This window comes from Thunnus maccoyii, chromosome 18 (assembly GCF_910596095.1).
Source record: "Thunnus maccoyii chromosome 18, fThuMac1.1, whole genome shotgun sequence".
Taxonomy (NCBI): Eukaryota; Metazoa; Chordata; class Actinopteri; order Scombriformes; family Scombridae; genus Thunnus; species Thunnus maccoyii.
In genome coordinates this window covers 11,668,452-11,686,194 of record NC_056550.1, presented here as the reverse complement: position 1 = coordinate 11,686,194, position 17,743 = coordinate 11,668,452, and the positions used below count along the sequence as shown (strand labels likewise).

Below are 17,743 nucleotides of genomic sequence, written 5' to 3'. Positions count from 1 at the left end.
AATTAAGTTTCGTTTGAGACTACAATAACAAAACATGTGCCAAGATAAGGCTTGACAGAGACCAAGGTAATTAAAAGTTTGAATAGGTAATAATTAAAGATTTAAATGCAAAGATGTCAAAGAAGGTGTAGTGAATGAAAGAAAAGTATTGGTAAAAAAAAAAAGTAAATCCCTGTAAAAACTCATCAAGATTGTAAAATCAAATAAGAGAACAATGTCTGAGGGCTGTGCTGACTTTTTAAGTACTGTGCAAATATTGAGTGGCCGACAGTGTTTGCCAGAAAAAAAAGCAAGTCTAATAAAAATGACATGTGAGAAGGTGCAGATCTGCTGGTTCATGTAATCTTCAGCATTTTGACAAACTCATATTGAATTAATTAGCAAACATACAGTTGATAATAGAGGTAATAGTGGGTGTGTCTGTTCTTGAAGAAATTAATCTGTCATTAGGCCCCAGCCAGACTTCCATTTTCTTTCAGCATACACACCCATAATGGATGCTACTTTACTGTGAAGATGTTTCAGAGGACTAGTGATGGTTTTTAATGGGAGCAATCAACAGTCGAAGAAGACAGAGAAGCAAACGTCCAGACAAGAGGTTAAACTATGAGGGGATGAGAAGTGAGTCTACTAAACATTTAAGTTAAAACAGTGTCTTCATCATGATTTTAACTTCTTACAACCTAAAGTCACTAAGGGTCTGAAGATAAGATACTCTTGGATAAGAGGAATTTAAAAGAGCCAAGGACATGGCATTTAGGGCACACTGAGCATTTTTATGCTGGTGCACAGTGACACCGGCTGGTCGTTACGTGTCCTACTACCTGAAGACATGCTGTTCATAATGAAAATCTGATGGTTGATGGAATTGGCAAGTGTAGAGGAGAAAGGGGAGAAATTCCTGAACCACTCACTGCCACACAACCACAAAGCATAACAGATTCACCTCTATGCTTCATGCTTTCAGTGCTTTGCTCTAAAAAGCCTCTAATTTTGTGCTGCATATTAAAGACATTCACTGTGTCTCAATAGCGTACTATACTTATACTACAAGTCAGTCAGTCAGTCACACAAATCAGTTAAAGTACAAATACAATCATATAAGACATAATGGAGATATTTGAAATGGGGATACCCTGTTGAGCTATCTGAAGCTTGAGAATAGGGGCCCAGACACTAAGCAGATAGTATTTAAAATATATGTTTACTAACACATTGTCTAGATTTAATTTACAACCTACAAAACACCTAAGACTAACCCAAGACCGTAGGGTATGAATCACTGTTTGTAGTTATACAAGATATTAATGTTCTGTTTAGATTTGTATTAAAGGAATATGGAAAAAAGACCATTTTACAAGCACTTCTGTCAAGGACAGAAATAATAAACAGATGGGGTGTACTGCAGGTATATTTGGATGAAGGTTCCCTGCTTTGGGTCAGTTATCTTCATTTTCAGGTTAGTTTCTCTGCTTCTTAGAGGATCCAGTGTGTGTTGACACCCATAAATGTTTTTATGGATGAAGTATTTACTCTGCAAACTCTCACCTGGCGTGAATTAAAGCTTGACAAATCAATTAAGGTCTTGGCTAAATGAATTATCTAGCAGTCTGTCAAACTGACTTTTTTTTTTTTAATTTTGCATTTATTATTGTTTGTATATGACATGCATGACATTTAACTATGACATATCTTATGTCAACCCATGCCTTTAAGAGCCGTTCAGTTACCAGAGTTGTTTTAGGATTCACTGTAATGGTGTCAGCAATCCATTCATTCCTGACGTTGACGTGTAAACATCCGAAGGAGGAAAGAAGTGGAGCCCTCGATTTATCATCTTCTGCAAGTGTCTGATGTACCTGTATGAATTGAACAGTCACTTTAAATGCATTTGAATGGTAAAAATGGTCTGCAGCTCATACTACAGGAACCAGAAGGCAAGTTTTAATACATACAAATTGTGTTTTGCTGAATTTATAAGTGCATTAGTCAGAGCTGGTACTATTTAGGATCATCATGGCACATTTTTACCACTAGGAGCAGTAGTGATTTTTCTCACATTCGGCGAACAGGTGGCTGAGACTGAATTTACTACTAACTTGTTTACATCAGCTGTGTGGCCGCAGTGACTTGCCTACCACACTGTAGTAAATCATTATATACTTTCTATGGTGCATCAATAGGAGTCTAGGATTGATCTCCTTAGCTGCAGTGGCTTCCCCACTAAGGAGGTGCTTTGATCAGGAGCGTAAAATCTAAAGCTGGACACTCTCAACACTGAATCATTACTTATTTACGCTGGAATGTATTCAGTAAACAATTAGTTCAAGTGCTGAGAGCCACATTATTCTCTCATCATCACCTCAGCAGGTGAGTCAGGAGCTTGGAAGATAAGCATTTGCCTAACCTGACCGCGAGGGGGCGTTATTGCTCTAAAAAGTCATTTGTGCATCATCCCTGTCCACAAGACAGTATGTATCGCAAACGTACGCACACCGGCGCTCACATATTGTATAACCCTGTAGTTGGGCAAGAACATGTTCATTTATACGCTTCAGTTGTCACTGAAAAAAGTCACTTAACAAAAAAAAAAAAATCACTTAAAGAGACAGTTTCATTCCATTCATTTATGTATTCAGATGCACTGATGATGAGTTTTATGCTGTTTACACGCAGACAATAAGCACCATTGACAGAACCCACAGCAGCTTTGTATACATTTTGCATTTCCCCAGTTTTGCATTTGTGATGCTGCTGTAGTCACTATTGACTCCTAACAGTTCATAGGCTTTGCAAAATGTGTAGCGGTTATCATCTCTGTTGAAGTGTTGAGCCCATATTGCTCACACTGTTCTGCAGACAATCTGAGGAAATAGACGCTTTATTTGAGTGATTTCCTCTCACATCTTCAAAGTCAATGTTTACTGTTCCTTCTGTTTTTCCAGAGAGATAAGAGCTGTTATTGACATGAACTTCCCAAAGTAAATGAACTGTTCATAAAATATGTTCTATTGTTGCTCCTCCTCAAACAGTTACAACATGAAACCTCAGTTATATCATTTAATATATAATAACAGGAACCATTCTGGATAATGTTTTTATATCTGAAACTATAGCCTGTATTTCTGAATGCAGAGCAGGATTGTTTTTTTTTTTAAATCCGGAACTGAGGCCTTAATGTGCTGAATTTGGATCATTGCATTATTGTTGAGTTGAGAATGTGCAGCTCTTACAACTTTTGATCCTCACCTACAGAATTAATTGTCCTTTTACTGACTATTAGTATAATTGTATTCGTTTTTAAATCTCTCTTTGATTTTCTCTATTATCTTCTCTATTATGTTTTTAATGTTCTTTTATCTTGCATCTGTCTTTTTTAATGCAGCAGAATGCCGCAACAGGAAGCCCAATTAAGGCGCTGACTAATGGGCCGCTGTGAGTTAATGAGGCGATAATTAACACGCAGATAGTGATCGCAGTCTTGTGCTGCGCTTTCTGACTGAGCGTTTAAGACGTCTTTACTTTGGGTGCAGTCAGCGCTTGTACCCTAATTGCACAAATAGACGCGCAAGTACAATCAGCTGTTGGCTTTTTGTTTCTGCAAACTGTTGCATGCATGAACGCAGTATAAAGCGGAGTCTTTATGCTGCTCTCAGAAGAGGCCTAAACTCTTATCTAAGTGCGTTCTTTGTGAAAGCAGCAGGTTACACACACAGTAACATCCAGCAGAGTATTTTTATGTCGTCCAGCCCCGCTGAGGGTTTCGGGGAAGGGTAGTTCAGCCCCTTCAGACCTCCCATTGGCTCCAACTACAGTTACTTCTCCTGCATTTCTTTCTGGTTGACGACGACAGAGCTTGTTCCAACACAAGAGTGGCCACATGTTGTTAAAAGCACTTGGCTCAGGGACTTTTCTCCCTTAACAAATCATAGTATTGGTTAGCCTGAATATCCTCAAACCCCAAAAAAGGAAGAGTTTAAAAGTAGCCCTGTCAGAAAGGGACGGGCAGAGAAACCAACACCAGGACTACTGGAAACTCTACTCCTCTCTTGGACCGTGCTGTCAGCATGGTATGTCTATTCAACGTCGTTGTTCTACTGTGTCAATGTGTTAGAATGAGTTTAAGTGTTTATTATCCATCCAGACCACGTGTTGCTTTGGTTTTTTTCCCATAGTTTCTTCCTCATGAAAAGTCAAAAGTTCTGCATCTATTGTTGTGTGAATTTCCGTTAACTAGACGTCTTTGTCTGTTACTTAACCGGTCATGAATAGGCTTTAATACTGTAGGGTGCCTCACTTTGGATAATCTCCCCCATGCTGCTGATTTTCTGTACATTTTTCCACAGGAGTAACCATGCAGCTCTGTATGAGCAGCGACAAATACCCATAAATTACTGTAAAATGTGTCACTGCATGACGTCTGTTTTATTCATTTGCAATAAAAAAAAAAGGGATAAATGGGCTACTGTACTGCAGCACTAACCAAATTACAGCCAAACATAAAATTTAATGACTTTTTTCAAGATGTCCATTTTCCCATTTGGTCTATAATTGGAGCACTGTATATAAACATTCAACAGTTCCTTCACTGTTGATCTGATGTGGATGTTAACACCCTGAAATTAAAGCTGAAAGGAAGCACTTTAACCCCGCAATTATTGTGTCAGACAGATGTAGCGGTTCATAAATGTAGAGTAAAACAATCTGTATGTAGATGTATGTTTCTGTGATATTTCACAGGCAATAAACTACACTGCAGGGGTAAAATAATCTGTGTGAGTATGTTCATGATTGACAGCTACTTAGGTTATGTAATACTACAGTGTTTATATATGTGTGTATGTGTATATGTGTATGTATGTTTAAGAGGTAGAGTGCCGTATGTGTATTTTGAAGTGTATACCTTAAATGTACGCTTCGATAGATATCAGCCCTTCTGAACCTAAAATATGTTGAAACAGGTTGATAAAGTGAATAAGTAAATTTAAATGTCTGTCTCAGTGCTGCTGGATTATATCCTGTATAGCTCCCATTCTGCAGCTTCTTGATGCTGTGATTTATTTGTTAATATTCTGCTACTGCATGTCCTTTGTTTTTAAAAGTATCCACAAGATTTTCCTATATTTAGTGGTGACACGTGTTGATACGCAATCACTGGTGTGATGTTTTGCACAAGACTGACATCAGCACTGCAATAGATCCTGTGACACAACATCAAAAAGATTGTCAGGACACTACAGTTAGGTTTTGGCTCTTGTTTAATTCCTTCTTTGCTCACATGCTGTCGTAATTCTACTGTTTGGCAGGTTAGCTGATGGCCTGATGAGTGTGATTACTGTGTTTTGTTTGGTTCAATTTACTCTTGAGCCAAGACAGAGCCAAGCGTTACAGACATGTCCTGAGTAGGCCGATTGCCAGACAGACTTTTACAGATAAATTGACTCAGTCTTCGTTTCAAACATGACGTTGACATGTAACATTGCTAGAGCGTTTACAGAGGGTGCATGCATGAAAGGGGCTTTATTCTGCCTGTGTCTGCAGGGTTGGGGTCATTATAACCTGAGAGACACATACAAGCATACATGCTGTTTAAGACATTCATCCACATATGTGTAAACACATAAAACAAAATGTTTTATATACTGAATATGCGTGACAGTAACTTATTGCCACTTCTGCTCATATGTGCAACTTTCTCTTTCTGTTTCACTTATATTTAATATTCCACTGTTGCTCTGCTGCAACAGAAGGAAACAAAAATGGCATATCCCACATAAACATTTACAGTAATATGTATAACCCTTCATATACTTTTTAGGTAATGGTCTTTTTAATATGCTGAAAACCGGAATGAGGAACCTGTGTTTATGGATCTCGGATATCAATACGTCTCTGCACTGCGGAGTGAAATTAGTCTGGTGACTGGTGACAAATTGTCAAAAATGTTTCATGATCCGCAAGTTCAAAATGAGACTTAACAAATGTGTATGTGACAATTTGTAGGTAATTTATGGTGTTCATAAAATGCATTTTCCAACCCACAAACAAATACCAACAAATTTGAGCAAATGTAAAACAGTTAGACATTTTCATCTAAACTAAACTGAGTGAATATAATCTAATTCCCTCTACACTGTCATTTAATCCAGTAGAGCAGTCACATAATAAATACTCTTATTAATCATTTTTAATTGTTGTTGATGTCGTGTCAGATGGGTTTTGAATGAACCTTATGGATATTTTTGAAGTTGTACAACAACATTACATTGCTCCTCTTCATGTCCTCTAATGTCCTCTCATGTCCTCCTCTTCAAGGAGGTGGACAAAATATTAGAAACACATTTTATTACAAAGCAGTCCAATAAACAACACAATAAAACTGTGTTTTATGCAGTGTAATACCAGACTATTGCATTTCAGTCAGTTGAGTGAATCAGTCTGGCAGCAGTTATTTACTGTTTAACTGATAAACTGGAATTCCTCAATACAGCAGCATAGCAGTTGTATTGAGTTACTGTATTTATTGTGTAAATATGAGATTTGATGACATCATTACATATAAAGTCATACATTTCATACAATGGTTTTAGTTTAAATAATAAAATACAAAGATTAAGATTGAAATGACATATTCTGACATATGGATGTGCTTATTCTGTTTTATTGGATATCAGTTATGGTGCAAATGCATTGACATTTATCAATAAAAACATTAGATTCAGAAAACTTCAGGACTACTTGAGACGTGATCCAGTGTAACCATATTTGCACAGTGCTTTTAAAAGTCTCCCATTTCTAAAGACATCTCAGTTTTCTATAAATATAAAAGAAAAATTAAAGGTGGTTTTAGACAACCTTTTTAGACCTAAGGTGTTCTCAGGCCACTGCTTCTGAATATTGCCTATTACTGTTCGCTAACTGCGGTTGCCCGTTTTCCAACTGCACCCAGAGATAGAGCTTGACTGACCAATAGGCAAAAATTTACAACCACCGTTTGTGTGTGTGTGTGTGTGTGTGTGTGTGTATATGTGGTTTGTGTCTGTCTGTGTTGGTGTGCTGGGGGAAGGGGGCTGTTGGGAAAGAAGATAATTTAGGGTTAAACCAAATATAGGAAAATAGAAGGAAAGAAAAAAAAAACTAAGCAGTTCAGTAACATTTTGCAAAAGACTGCAGCAAGGCCCAGAACTGAACAATGAGCATGCAATATATTGCCATTTATGTCCAAGATGTTATAAAAATTAAAAGCACGTTTCAGAAAAAGTTCAAATAGATGTGAAATATGATGGCCGCTCACTTGTTTTGAAGGGTGTTTTCCTTTGAAAGTAGAGAGATACGCCACCAAGGTTACGCACAGATCTGATAGCCAGACATTATCAGTTCTCAATCTACTACTGAATCAGGTTCAGGTTACCTTGCTGAATCACTATCCAAGGTTACCTCGCTCTGGAGGAAACGTACAGTTATTTTCATCATCATCTGGTCTATTCATTATGTTTTTTTCTATTAATTTATATGTCAGAATATAGTGCAGCAAAGCCTCACATTTGAGAAGCTGAAACCAATTATAAAAATAGCTGCATATTAATGTTCCGTCTAATCAACTAATTGCTTCAGCCTAACCTGCGTATAACAACAAAAACCTGTTTTCTGCTGAAATGTATGAAAGCATTTGGTTGTTCATGGGCGTTTACAGTGCCGCTGATGTTCTGTAATGTAATTGGTTGATCAGGGTGGGATCACTGTAATTTCTATGGTTTCATGAATTGATGGATTGAACTTTTTTGAACCTGGACATTAGTGAAGCTGCTGTCTGGTCAGCTGTTCTGTTTTTTAAATTGTAGCCTTTCTCCTGCCTTGTTGCCAACTATATCCACTACATGGTCCCCCCCCCCCCCATGCACCTCAGCACCACCCACAGTGTGAACCAATGTAATCCCAACACCTCCCTGTGGATTCTCCAACCCACTCCCACCCACACGTCACTAAAAACTATCCCCCCTTCATCCTGAAGGCTGCCTAGTGGCTACTGCTCTTACTTTCCCTTCTCGCTATTTGCGTGTGCATGCATATTTGTCATTCTCTCACACTCCTCTACATATGTGTGTATACATATTTCTGAAACCGCCTTCCCTATCTGGCCGTGTGTCTCGGACAGCCAAATGCTTTTCTGGGTCATACACCTCCTGTACTTTTCCATTCTCACCAGCTGATACCAGCAGTGGCTCATACAAATTATCCCGCTAGGTCATGTCCTGAACGAAGTTTGGCTCGTGTTAAGCCATTTTGGATCCAGCTTGCTTATCTGAGCTGGATCCAAATGTGTGTTCAGTCCAATGAGTGTGTCTAGTTCACTGTTCAAGTGTGGATCGATGATCTAATGTTCTTTAACTACCAACTTTTCAGACCAGAACAGAACAGACTGCAGTAAATAACAAACTGAATGATCAATTCCTTTGTAATGTTGCCTAACAATGTACTACATAGTGCAGTATTCTACTAACCTACCAAAAAACAAATTTTTATTGCTATTAAACTAGAATATTTGAGTTGTGCCCAGACCCTGCATGTTTGCTCAAGTTTTCTCACATGGAGCGTATCGTCCTTGATATGAAATTGGAGAATGGAATGATTTACAGCACATATGACTCACAATGGTGTTTTCACATGACAGGTGACGGGTGGGAGGCCAGAGCTTAGCACGCACGTGACGCTGTAATAACAAAACACAAAAACAGACTCGCTTTCCCTTCTCAGTGGTCTTAAGTCACTCCCCTCAGACACCATACACTTTGCATATTGTTATGGACTGTTGTGGTCTCTGATAAATAAGGAGTTGAACTCGGTGTGCATCTGCTGGAATGTGAAATAGACATATTTGGTCATTATTTTGGTTGCATATATGTGTGGAATATTGGCATCACACAAGTAGCTTAGCATAACATAACAGCATCATGTTTCATTTTATCTGGACTGGACCCATATTAACACTAAACTTCTTCGTCTCTGTTTATTACAAGATGGAGAAGCCTGCGCTGGACGGCAACGAGGACAGAACCTGGCTGGGTGAGGGCCAGTCTGAAACTCAGCTTACAACTGTGAATGGTCAAGATGAAGCTGAGGCAAATGACCGGCCAGCATGGGACTCTAAGATCCAGTACGTGTTGGCCCAGGTGGGGTTCAGTGTTGGCTTAGGGAACGTATGGAGGTTTCCATACCTCTGCCACCAAAATGGAGGAGGTGAGTGTCTCGGAGGAAATAATTGTACATTTCAACTCATCATGGTAGCTCTTTTGACACCAGTAACTTACACCTTTGTAATTTGAAAAACACAGGAAACAGAAGACAACATGACGCATAATAAAGAAAATAGATCTGAGTAAATAAGTTAAAAGAGTACTCCACCGATTTAGCATCGCACTTCTATAACAGTGTCCTGTCTCATGATGGAAAAAGCATCAAAATCGATTCAGCAGAACCAGAGATATCACCTTTTCTCCTTTTATGCATTCTTCCTTGTCAAAATCTGGCGCCTACATTACCCACCATGCATCTCTACTCAATTCATTCAACTGTACAGATTCAGGTGTGTTATAGCGGCTAATGTGGCCTCAAGCAGAGATGAGGAGCAGGTTTAAAGAGGTCTGGTTACCTAACTTCTTTCTAACTACACATCCCAGTTTTGTTTTTTTCAGTTTCAAACTTTTAGTCGGACTCAGATGACATCACTTGAGGCAATTTATCAGACTGCACAGAGCTACCTCTGGAGCCACAAAATTTGGCTTTATACAGCGATATTCTCTTCTATTCTCTTCTCTTTTATTATTTATCAATAGGCTGACAAATCTGCTGACACTTTTCTGCATAAAGCCCCTTTAGAGCATGTGTGACAGCAGTGAACTCTCTCTTTATTAAGGGCACATCATGTGATCACCAATCAACAGAAAACTGTAACGCCTCTACTTCTTTATACAACTATTTTCACATATACAGCACTACTCTTTAACATCAGTAAACAGGCTAAGATGTGTAAAATCAGTGGAGTTCCCCTTAAAATATATATGTCTTTATTTTTCCTTCCAGGGGCCTTCATGCTGCTGTATGTTTTTCTTTTGCTGGTTGTGGGAGTTCCGCTTTTTTTTATGGAGTTGGCAGCCGGCCAGAGCATTCGACAGGGCAGCATTGGCGTATGGAAGCAGATCTCCCCAAAGCTGGCAGGAATCGGCTACTCCAGCTGCATGGTGAAGATTTATAGTTCTTCTATTTCATACTTTGGATTATTTGTGACATGGGGCAAATAAAAGTTAAAATAGGGAAGCAATAAAATCAATTCTCCATCCTGTATTCTACAAGACACCTCAACTGTCAATACTGTTCTGAAAAAAAAGACTGTTGTTTGCACATGTGTCAGCAAAATGATAGTTCATAGTATGTCGACTGGCCTGCTGTGGTTTGGTAGCCGGCTGGCTTTTTCATGTTTGGGCCATCATCAGTATTTTTAACATGGTTCATTGCTGCACAGCCCCAGAATGAAAAGATTTATAAGCATGAATGTCTTCCTCCACTTATTCTCATTAAAAAGCCATCACACCTACAGTACTACCCCTTTTATCACCTTTCTGTAAACAAGCCTTTCTTTTTATTACCAGCCACACTACACTTAAGAAAGGATGATGATGACATCCTACCATGTAATGTGAGAGAGTTTGTGCGCCGTGGTGCTGGCAGTTTGTTGCGTAACAGTTTTCTGTACAGACGAGACAAGGCAAACAGTGTGAAAAGAACTTTCTGTGCATGTTCAGCACACAGACGTGTACTTGTATGCTTTGGCACAGACATTTTTTTTTTAAAAACTTGTTTATTTTCCAAAAAGCCTCATTGCTCTGTTAGACATCATCATAAACCCATTATGGTTACACTTTAAGCATACCTTAACTCACTGACCAGATGTTTGACCTTGACAGAACGTTTCACAGAATGTACAGTATACTGTACAGGTCACTACACACTGCATGCTATATCTCAAGGACTTACTATGTAAATATTGATAATTAATTAAGTAAATCATTCATAAACCCTTTCTTCTCCTGTAGGTCTGCTTTTATGTGGCCCTTTACTACAATGTTATCATTGCATGGAGCCTGTTCTACTTGGGTAATTCTTTTCAGTATCCGCTGCCATGGAACCAGTGTCCAATTGATATAACCACCAATGACACAGGTACTTGCTAGCGTAACTGAGAAGTTAAACAAAATGTGATGTCACATACATGTCAGTCCGAGGTCTATAGTGTTGTTTGCTCTCAATCCACAGTCAAAGAATGTGCAAGCAGCTCCCCAACGTCATATTTCTGGTTTCGGAAAGCCCTTAACATCACAAATTCCATCGAAGAATCTGGAGAGTTTAACCCCATCATGACAGGCTGTTTATTAGCTGCATGGACAATCGTCGCCTTAGCTATGATCAAGGGCATCAAGTCTTCTGCGAAGGTAAGTTATTTTCTCTTTTTCACCCCATATACTAATTTCTGCTCGTTTCACTGTTAAAAGTTTCTGCTAAAGCAATTATCCTTTCCTTTTTCCATATTTCAGGTGATGTACTTTTCCTCAGTCTTTCCCTATGTGGTGCTCTTTATTTTCCTCATCAGAGGGTTGATGTTGGACGGTGCAATGGAAGGAATCACCTATATGTTTTACCCTAAAGTAAGTTTTCGTCATGTGTTTGGTCATATTTATGTTGCTTAAAGACTGTGTTTTATTTGTATAGAGTTAACTTATGAGGACCTTTTCTAAACTTTGTAGCATTTACGGTAATTTAGACGTAACAAGACTCTATTTTGTGGTGTTTTTCAGCTGGAAATTTGGGGTCATGTGCAGGTGTGGCGGCAGGCTGCTACACAAGTATTTTTTGCCCTCGGACTGGGTTACGGCTCTGTTATCGCATATTCCTCTTACAATCCAGTACACAACAACTGCCACAGGGACGCGCTGATGGTCTCCGGCATCAACTTCATGACATCTGTGCTGGCCTCGCTAGTGGTTTTTGTCGTACTAGGTTTCCGTGCCAAGACCATTGCACTACGCTGCGTGGCTAAGTATGGATCTATCTTGAAGGGCAAGCAAAATAATTACAAGTAGCTTTCCACATCAGACATTGCCTTTTTTATATTTTACCTTTTTATTTCAACCACTTCCAGAAATCTTGGTCTACTAAGCACCATGATGTCCCACGGATCTAACCAGCACTGGTGGCCTTGGTTTAACATGACAGATCCAAGCTCTGTGTCTATAGCTGAATACAGAGAGTGGTACGAACACTACGGCTCCCTGGTGGGCACTAACATCACTGACTGCAATCTGGAGAAGGAGATGAATGAGGTGAGGGACACTTTATTAGAAGATCATAGTAGATCAAGATAGGACCAAGAATCAAACTCTGAGAGGCTCATCCAAGAATATGTGGTCAGTGGTATCAAATCCATCCTATTATTTAGCAGTAAGATGTAGTTCTAACCCATTTTGTGTCACTTGAGAAATTTTGAATTTCATAAAGCTGTTTTCCATCCAGTGCCTTGAAAAGTTATAAACCAGCTACCTTCTCAAGAACAAGTTTTAAGGGAGAGAAGGATCACAGCAGGTTGCTTCATGAGGTGCTGGACACTGACTTGCTTTAAAAAAAACAACAGGAACTCAACCAGAGATCAGTCCCTCAATAACAATAGTAAGTGGGTGGACTGCTATGGTTCCCAGGACCCCTGAGAAATCTGGGAGGTACTGTAAAACATCCAGCAGGCAAGAAGATGAAAACATATGGGATGTGCCGTATCTAGTAGGCACCCAGGAGAGATGGAAGCAAGCTGTGATTGAGGAGTGAAAGGAAAAACTAAAGAAACAGAGGAGGAGGTACTAAAAGTAATGTTACCTCACAGTGTTTATCTTATCAAAAATCCCATACTCTCAAAAGTAGAGGTACAAGAGTAGTATATTTTTGTATCATTAGGTCAAAACTATAGTTTGTCCATTACTTTGGTTTATCTCTGTAAGAGTTAGCTTTTCTTTACAATGAGCATTAAAGCCTCACAGAGCTACAAATGTGGCTGTAGACTTGTAGTCTAGTATATACAGTATCTGCATGTTATAGTCCAAAAACATAATAGCAAGATTGGATAATGTACTTGCACAAAATACTGCCTCTGGAAATGCCAATCCCAAGTGACATATTTTTGTTTCCTCTTTGGTTGTGCATGGAGCCGCCAAATACTTTGCAATCTTTAGTCAACATTTATAAAAACTCTTGTTCAGATTTATTCATTCCACCCTCTCTGTCTTGTCTTTGTGTGAGCACAGGGTGTTGAAGGGACAGGCCTGGCATTCATAGCATTCACTGAGGTGATGGCCCTGTTCCCAGCCAGTCCCTTCTGGTCTACACTGTTTTTCCTAATGCTGCTCAACCTGGGCCTCAGCACCATGTTTGGGACCATGCAGGGAATCCTCACACCTCTCATGGACAATTTCAACTTGTCTGGACACCAACGGACCCTTCTCACTGGTAACACACACAAGTCAACACGTGTTTAAAGTTCAAAGTGTTACAGGTGATTGCAGTTTTTGTTTGAAAGAACTCTTTTTCCTCACATTATAGTGAAATTAAATTAAGATTAATACGATTAAAACGTTAAATATTCATCCTGGGCAAAACATTTAGATATCTGACCAGATGTTGAACCTGTCATCATTTTCTTCCTTTTTTTAGAGTTCAGACGTCAATTGCCTCTAAAGACTATACAACAATTGTCTATTTGCAGTTACTGAAAATTATTAAAAGCTTAAAGAACAGGCCAGGGCAGCCAATATTTGATACTGACTGTTCTTGATTATTTATGAACGTATTTTAAAAAAGAAAATACTCTTAACAAGTTGAAAACATGAGCTGAACACCAGAACTGTTGAAAATGTTTGCAATTTAAACACCAGAAAGGAGAAATACAGCACTATTAGCAGAAGTATCGGATATTAATTGTAGTAAATTATATCAGATGAACCTCATATGCTTTGTTTGTTCAGGTATCTGTACTCTTTTCTAACACTAACTTATCTGTTTTTCAGTGTCAAGCTGTATTTTGGGGTTCTTGATAGGACTGTTGTTTACTCAGCGCTCGGGCAACTATTTTGTGACTATGTTTGACGACTACTCTGCAACCCTACCATTAGTCATTGTAGTGGTCTTTGAAACCATCAGTGTGGCGTGGGTTTATGGAACAGATCGGTAAGAAGACAATATTTCTGACAGCTTTTCACCATTAAATGATCTGTGTTCATTGTCCTCATTTCCTACATTGAAAAGATACATCTCACAGAAGTATTTTCCACAACTGCAGCTTCCTGGATGATATTGAAGTCATGCTCAAATGGCGCCCTCCGGTGTTGTACAAATACCTTTGGAAATACGTTTGTCTACTGGCGATGATCGGTCTCTTGGCTGCTAGTTTCTTGCGTGTGGTCTTCAAAAGGCCAACATACACCGCCTGGGATCAAAGCACAGTAAGATGCTGGACCACTGCTTTTTGTCCTATACAGAGGATAAAAATCCTGTTTTAGTTTAATGTGTATGTGAGATATACACCATTATTATACACTATATTATAATGCACAACTGTAGATTTGTTTCAGCCTGTAAATCTGTTGAAGCATATGTTATAGTATCAACTTTGTATTCATTAATTGTACTTTCAGATTGTTTGGATGTTGTGTAGATTTTTCAGAATTACAACATTGCTTCACCATCTTTCTTCTTCATATTTATGAATATGCTTTTATTATCTGCTATAAAGACCTGATTCCCCACAGGAATCATTAATCTAAAAGTTAAAGGTAATCTTAAAGGGACCCTGTATAGTTTTCTTGTAAACAAACACCGTTTTTGTTTACATTCAGTGTTACTCACCAAAATGCATTGTGTGTATCCTCGAGGTCTAATGGATGCACTGAATGCATTTCCTTCCTCATAAAACATTTGCAAAGCTGAAAAATACTTTAAATTCTGTGATATTTACATCCATGTTTACTAGCTTACAGTCTTCTTCTTCACTGCCTTTGCTGGCACATTGCTGTGTTTCTTGGCACATTATAGCCACCTGTCTATCAGTGGAATAGTGAGAAACTATTGGTGGGTTTGTGTATTGTGCTATTGAGAAAAAACACTCACAATCATATATTTTGGTTCTATGTTACATAAAATAGGAGAACAACCATCATGATTTCAATGAAAATTATTGAATGTGAAGAATGCAACAACATTTTTGAAAGGTCATTTTTGACATTTTGAATAAATACAGGTCTAAATGTTTCAGTTTAACCTGGAGCATTTTACAAAGTTGAAATATTTCCATTTTTGTATATTCTGGGTCACAGAAAACGTCAGAACCTTTCAAGCAAAAAGAAAGGTATACAAGGTGTTTTTACTGCCCTCAGATATAGTAATGTGTCAAATTTGACCTGACTATATGTAAGGGTTAAAAGACTAACTCAGGTAACTACTAAGCATTACTGTGGCTGTCCATACGCTCCTCTCTGACTTGTTTTGTCTCTTGTTCTCCTCAGGCCTCTGAGACGACTCTAGAGTACCCGGGCTGGGCTCTGGGTATGATTGTCATGCTCATAGTCATTGCCACCTTGCCTGTTCCTATTGGCTACATCCATTCCATGTTGAAAAACCGCAGGTCCCCTAACACTCAGTCTGAGGAGGGAAGTGGCCAGGAGATGCACCGTGAGTTGTACACAAAGTGCAGCTCCACTGATCAGCTGGATACCAACTCTCACCAAGCTGCCCCTGAGGAAGACGACGCTCGTCCCAGGAGTACTTTCCTTCCCATGGGCAATGAACACTACCGGCTCCTGCCCCAACAGGAGGAGGAAGATGAGGAACAAGATACAGGAGTTTGAACACGTCTGTGGGAGGGTAGTTGTTCGTGAAAGGACAAAATGTTGAACCTCAGAGAGTGTATAAGCAAGACCCTGCAAGAGAGATCGCAAAGCGAAGGAAGAACAGTCATAAACAGAAGTATTCTTCATCTGAGGAAGAGACTTTGGGTAGCACCCTTTTATCATATTTGGCAAGCTCCATGTTGCTGATAAGCCAAAGTCATTTTAACAATTTATATTATTGAATGAACATTACCAGTCTAATCAAAAGCTTTTTAGATTTTGTAGTCATGAAACTCTATCTAAACTCATCCTTGTGCATCACACCACCTCTTCAGAAAATGAAAACACAAAAAAGCAATAAGCTGCTGTAACTGGTAAAACAAACACTTTTATGGAAGGTTTTAAAGTAGGAAATTTGACACCAGCCACGAGTATTTTGGGTTTATCTACTGCCTCTGCCAGCCTGATATCATGTAGGGGTCAGAACTGAGTGGGCTGGGAGTGTGAGCAGCTGGTGAGTTAAGAAACGCAGCAACTGACAGAAACATGCTTTATGTTGACTATTTTTTAGCTACATGCCAAGTATGGATTTGCATGAAAACATTCTACCTTGAGCAACTGTGATATGTTTGTTTGCATGTCTGTGTGGTTGTGTTTTTAGATGTGTGTGTGCGTGCGTGTGTGCGTGCGTGAAATGAGAGATGTTATTATGACAGTAAAATAACTTTATTGTACATTATATTTCTATGATTTTACCTCATAAGATCACAGCAATGTTTTTACATGTGTTCACACAAAGTGTTCAGTGTAGCAGTATTGCACTGTACTAGATGAGGACGTGAATAAACCTCTAGATGGCAGCAACCTGACTCTGTGCTTCCTAATGATTCACACATCTCAACTCAAATCATAAGCCGTGAACATCTTCAAATGATCAAAAATAAATTAATTAGATTGTTGAGTCTGGACATATGATTTTTGGGGGTTTATTTGGGTTAAGAAAGAGTAGAAGTAATTTAAGTAAGGGGGTTTTCTGGATTGTCGAAACGCTGGAGGCCACCAACATTTAATTAGTACTACAGGTTCTATATGTTTTAGAGCTTTGATGCAAGATTGAATTGTTAGAACAATTAAAAATGACATTTTTCAGTTAGGCTGGTTCTGTTGGCAACATCCCTCAGACACTAGTAATATTTCTATATGTATCTGTTTGAAAAGTTACACCGTTTTTCGAGGCAATAAACCTACTCAGGACATTTAAAAAAGGTTTCATACCTGATTCGCTGACACCATTTTTGCTGAGTAATGCTGATCCAGATGCGCTTTAAGTCACCTACACGTGCTCTTGACAGTCTGAGGTTTTGTTGGGATGGGGTGTCATAAACGAACATATTTTTTTCTGCCGTGAAGTTAGTTTTGTGCTGCTTCTGCATTTTATATTATTAACTGCATCTTCTTGGTTTATGGTCACTTGTGTGTAATTCTTACAAAATGTATATTTTTTGAAACTGGTGTTGCATGTATTAGTCCATTATGAGTTTACAGAGTTTCATTATATGAAAATGCAGAGGCTGTTGCGCAAAGAGAACTTTCAAATGGCAAAGCAAAAAGTGTCTTTTTTCCCCTTAACACACTCTCAAGAGGAAGCAAAACAGAAAAGAATCTCAAGAGAGAAACATGACATGTATATTGTTTGGGTTTTGTCACTTAAGTGTTAATTTGTCTTTTACAATTTCCAACTTCACTCTCATACTAATATTAGACGATAGTAGCTCTTTCTCAGTATGATGGCATGATGTTTTCTCATGAGTGGCTCTGCCCTA

General features: G+C 38.8%; 1 protein-coding gene across 1 annotated transcript; it reads left to right on the top strand.

Moving 5' to 3' along the window:
• Positions 1-3,528: 3,528 nt before the first annotated feature.
• On the top strand, positions 3,529-16,799 carry slc6a16a (solute carrier family 6 member 16a). Its single transcript, XM_042393788.1, has 12 exons — positions 3,529-4,070; positions 9,018-9,237; positions 10,081-10,238; positions 11,091-11,217; positions 11,311-11,486; positions 11,589-11,699; positions 11,850-12,091; positions 12,194-12,374; positions 13,344-13,545; positions 14,103-14,262; positions 14,375-14,537; positions 15,597-16,799. Exons 1-12 carry the CDS (start codon positions 4,068-4,070, stop codon positions 15,936-15,938), a joined length of 2,085 nt encoding a protein of 694 aa, XP_042249722.1. The 5' UTR covers positions 3,529-4,067; the 3' UTR covers positions 15,939-16,799.
• Positions 16,800-17,743: the final 944 nt, after the last annotated feature.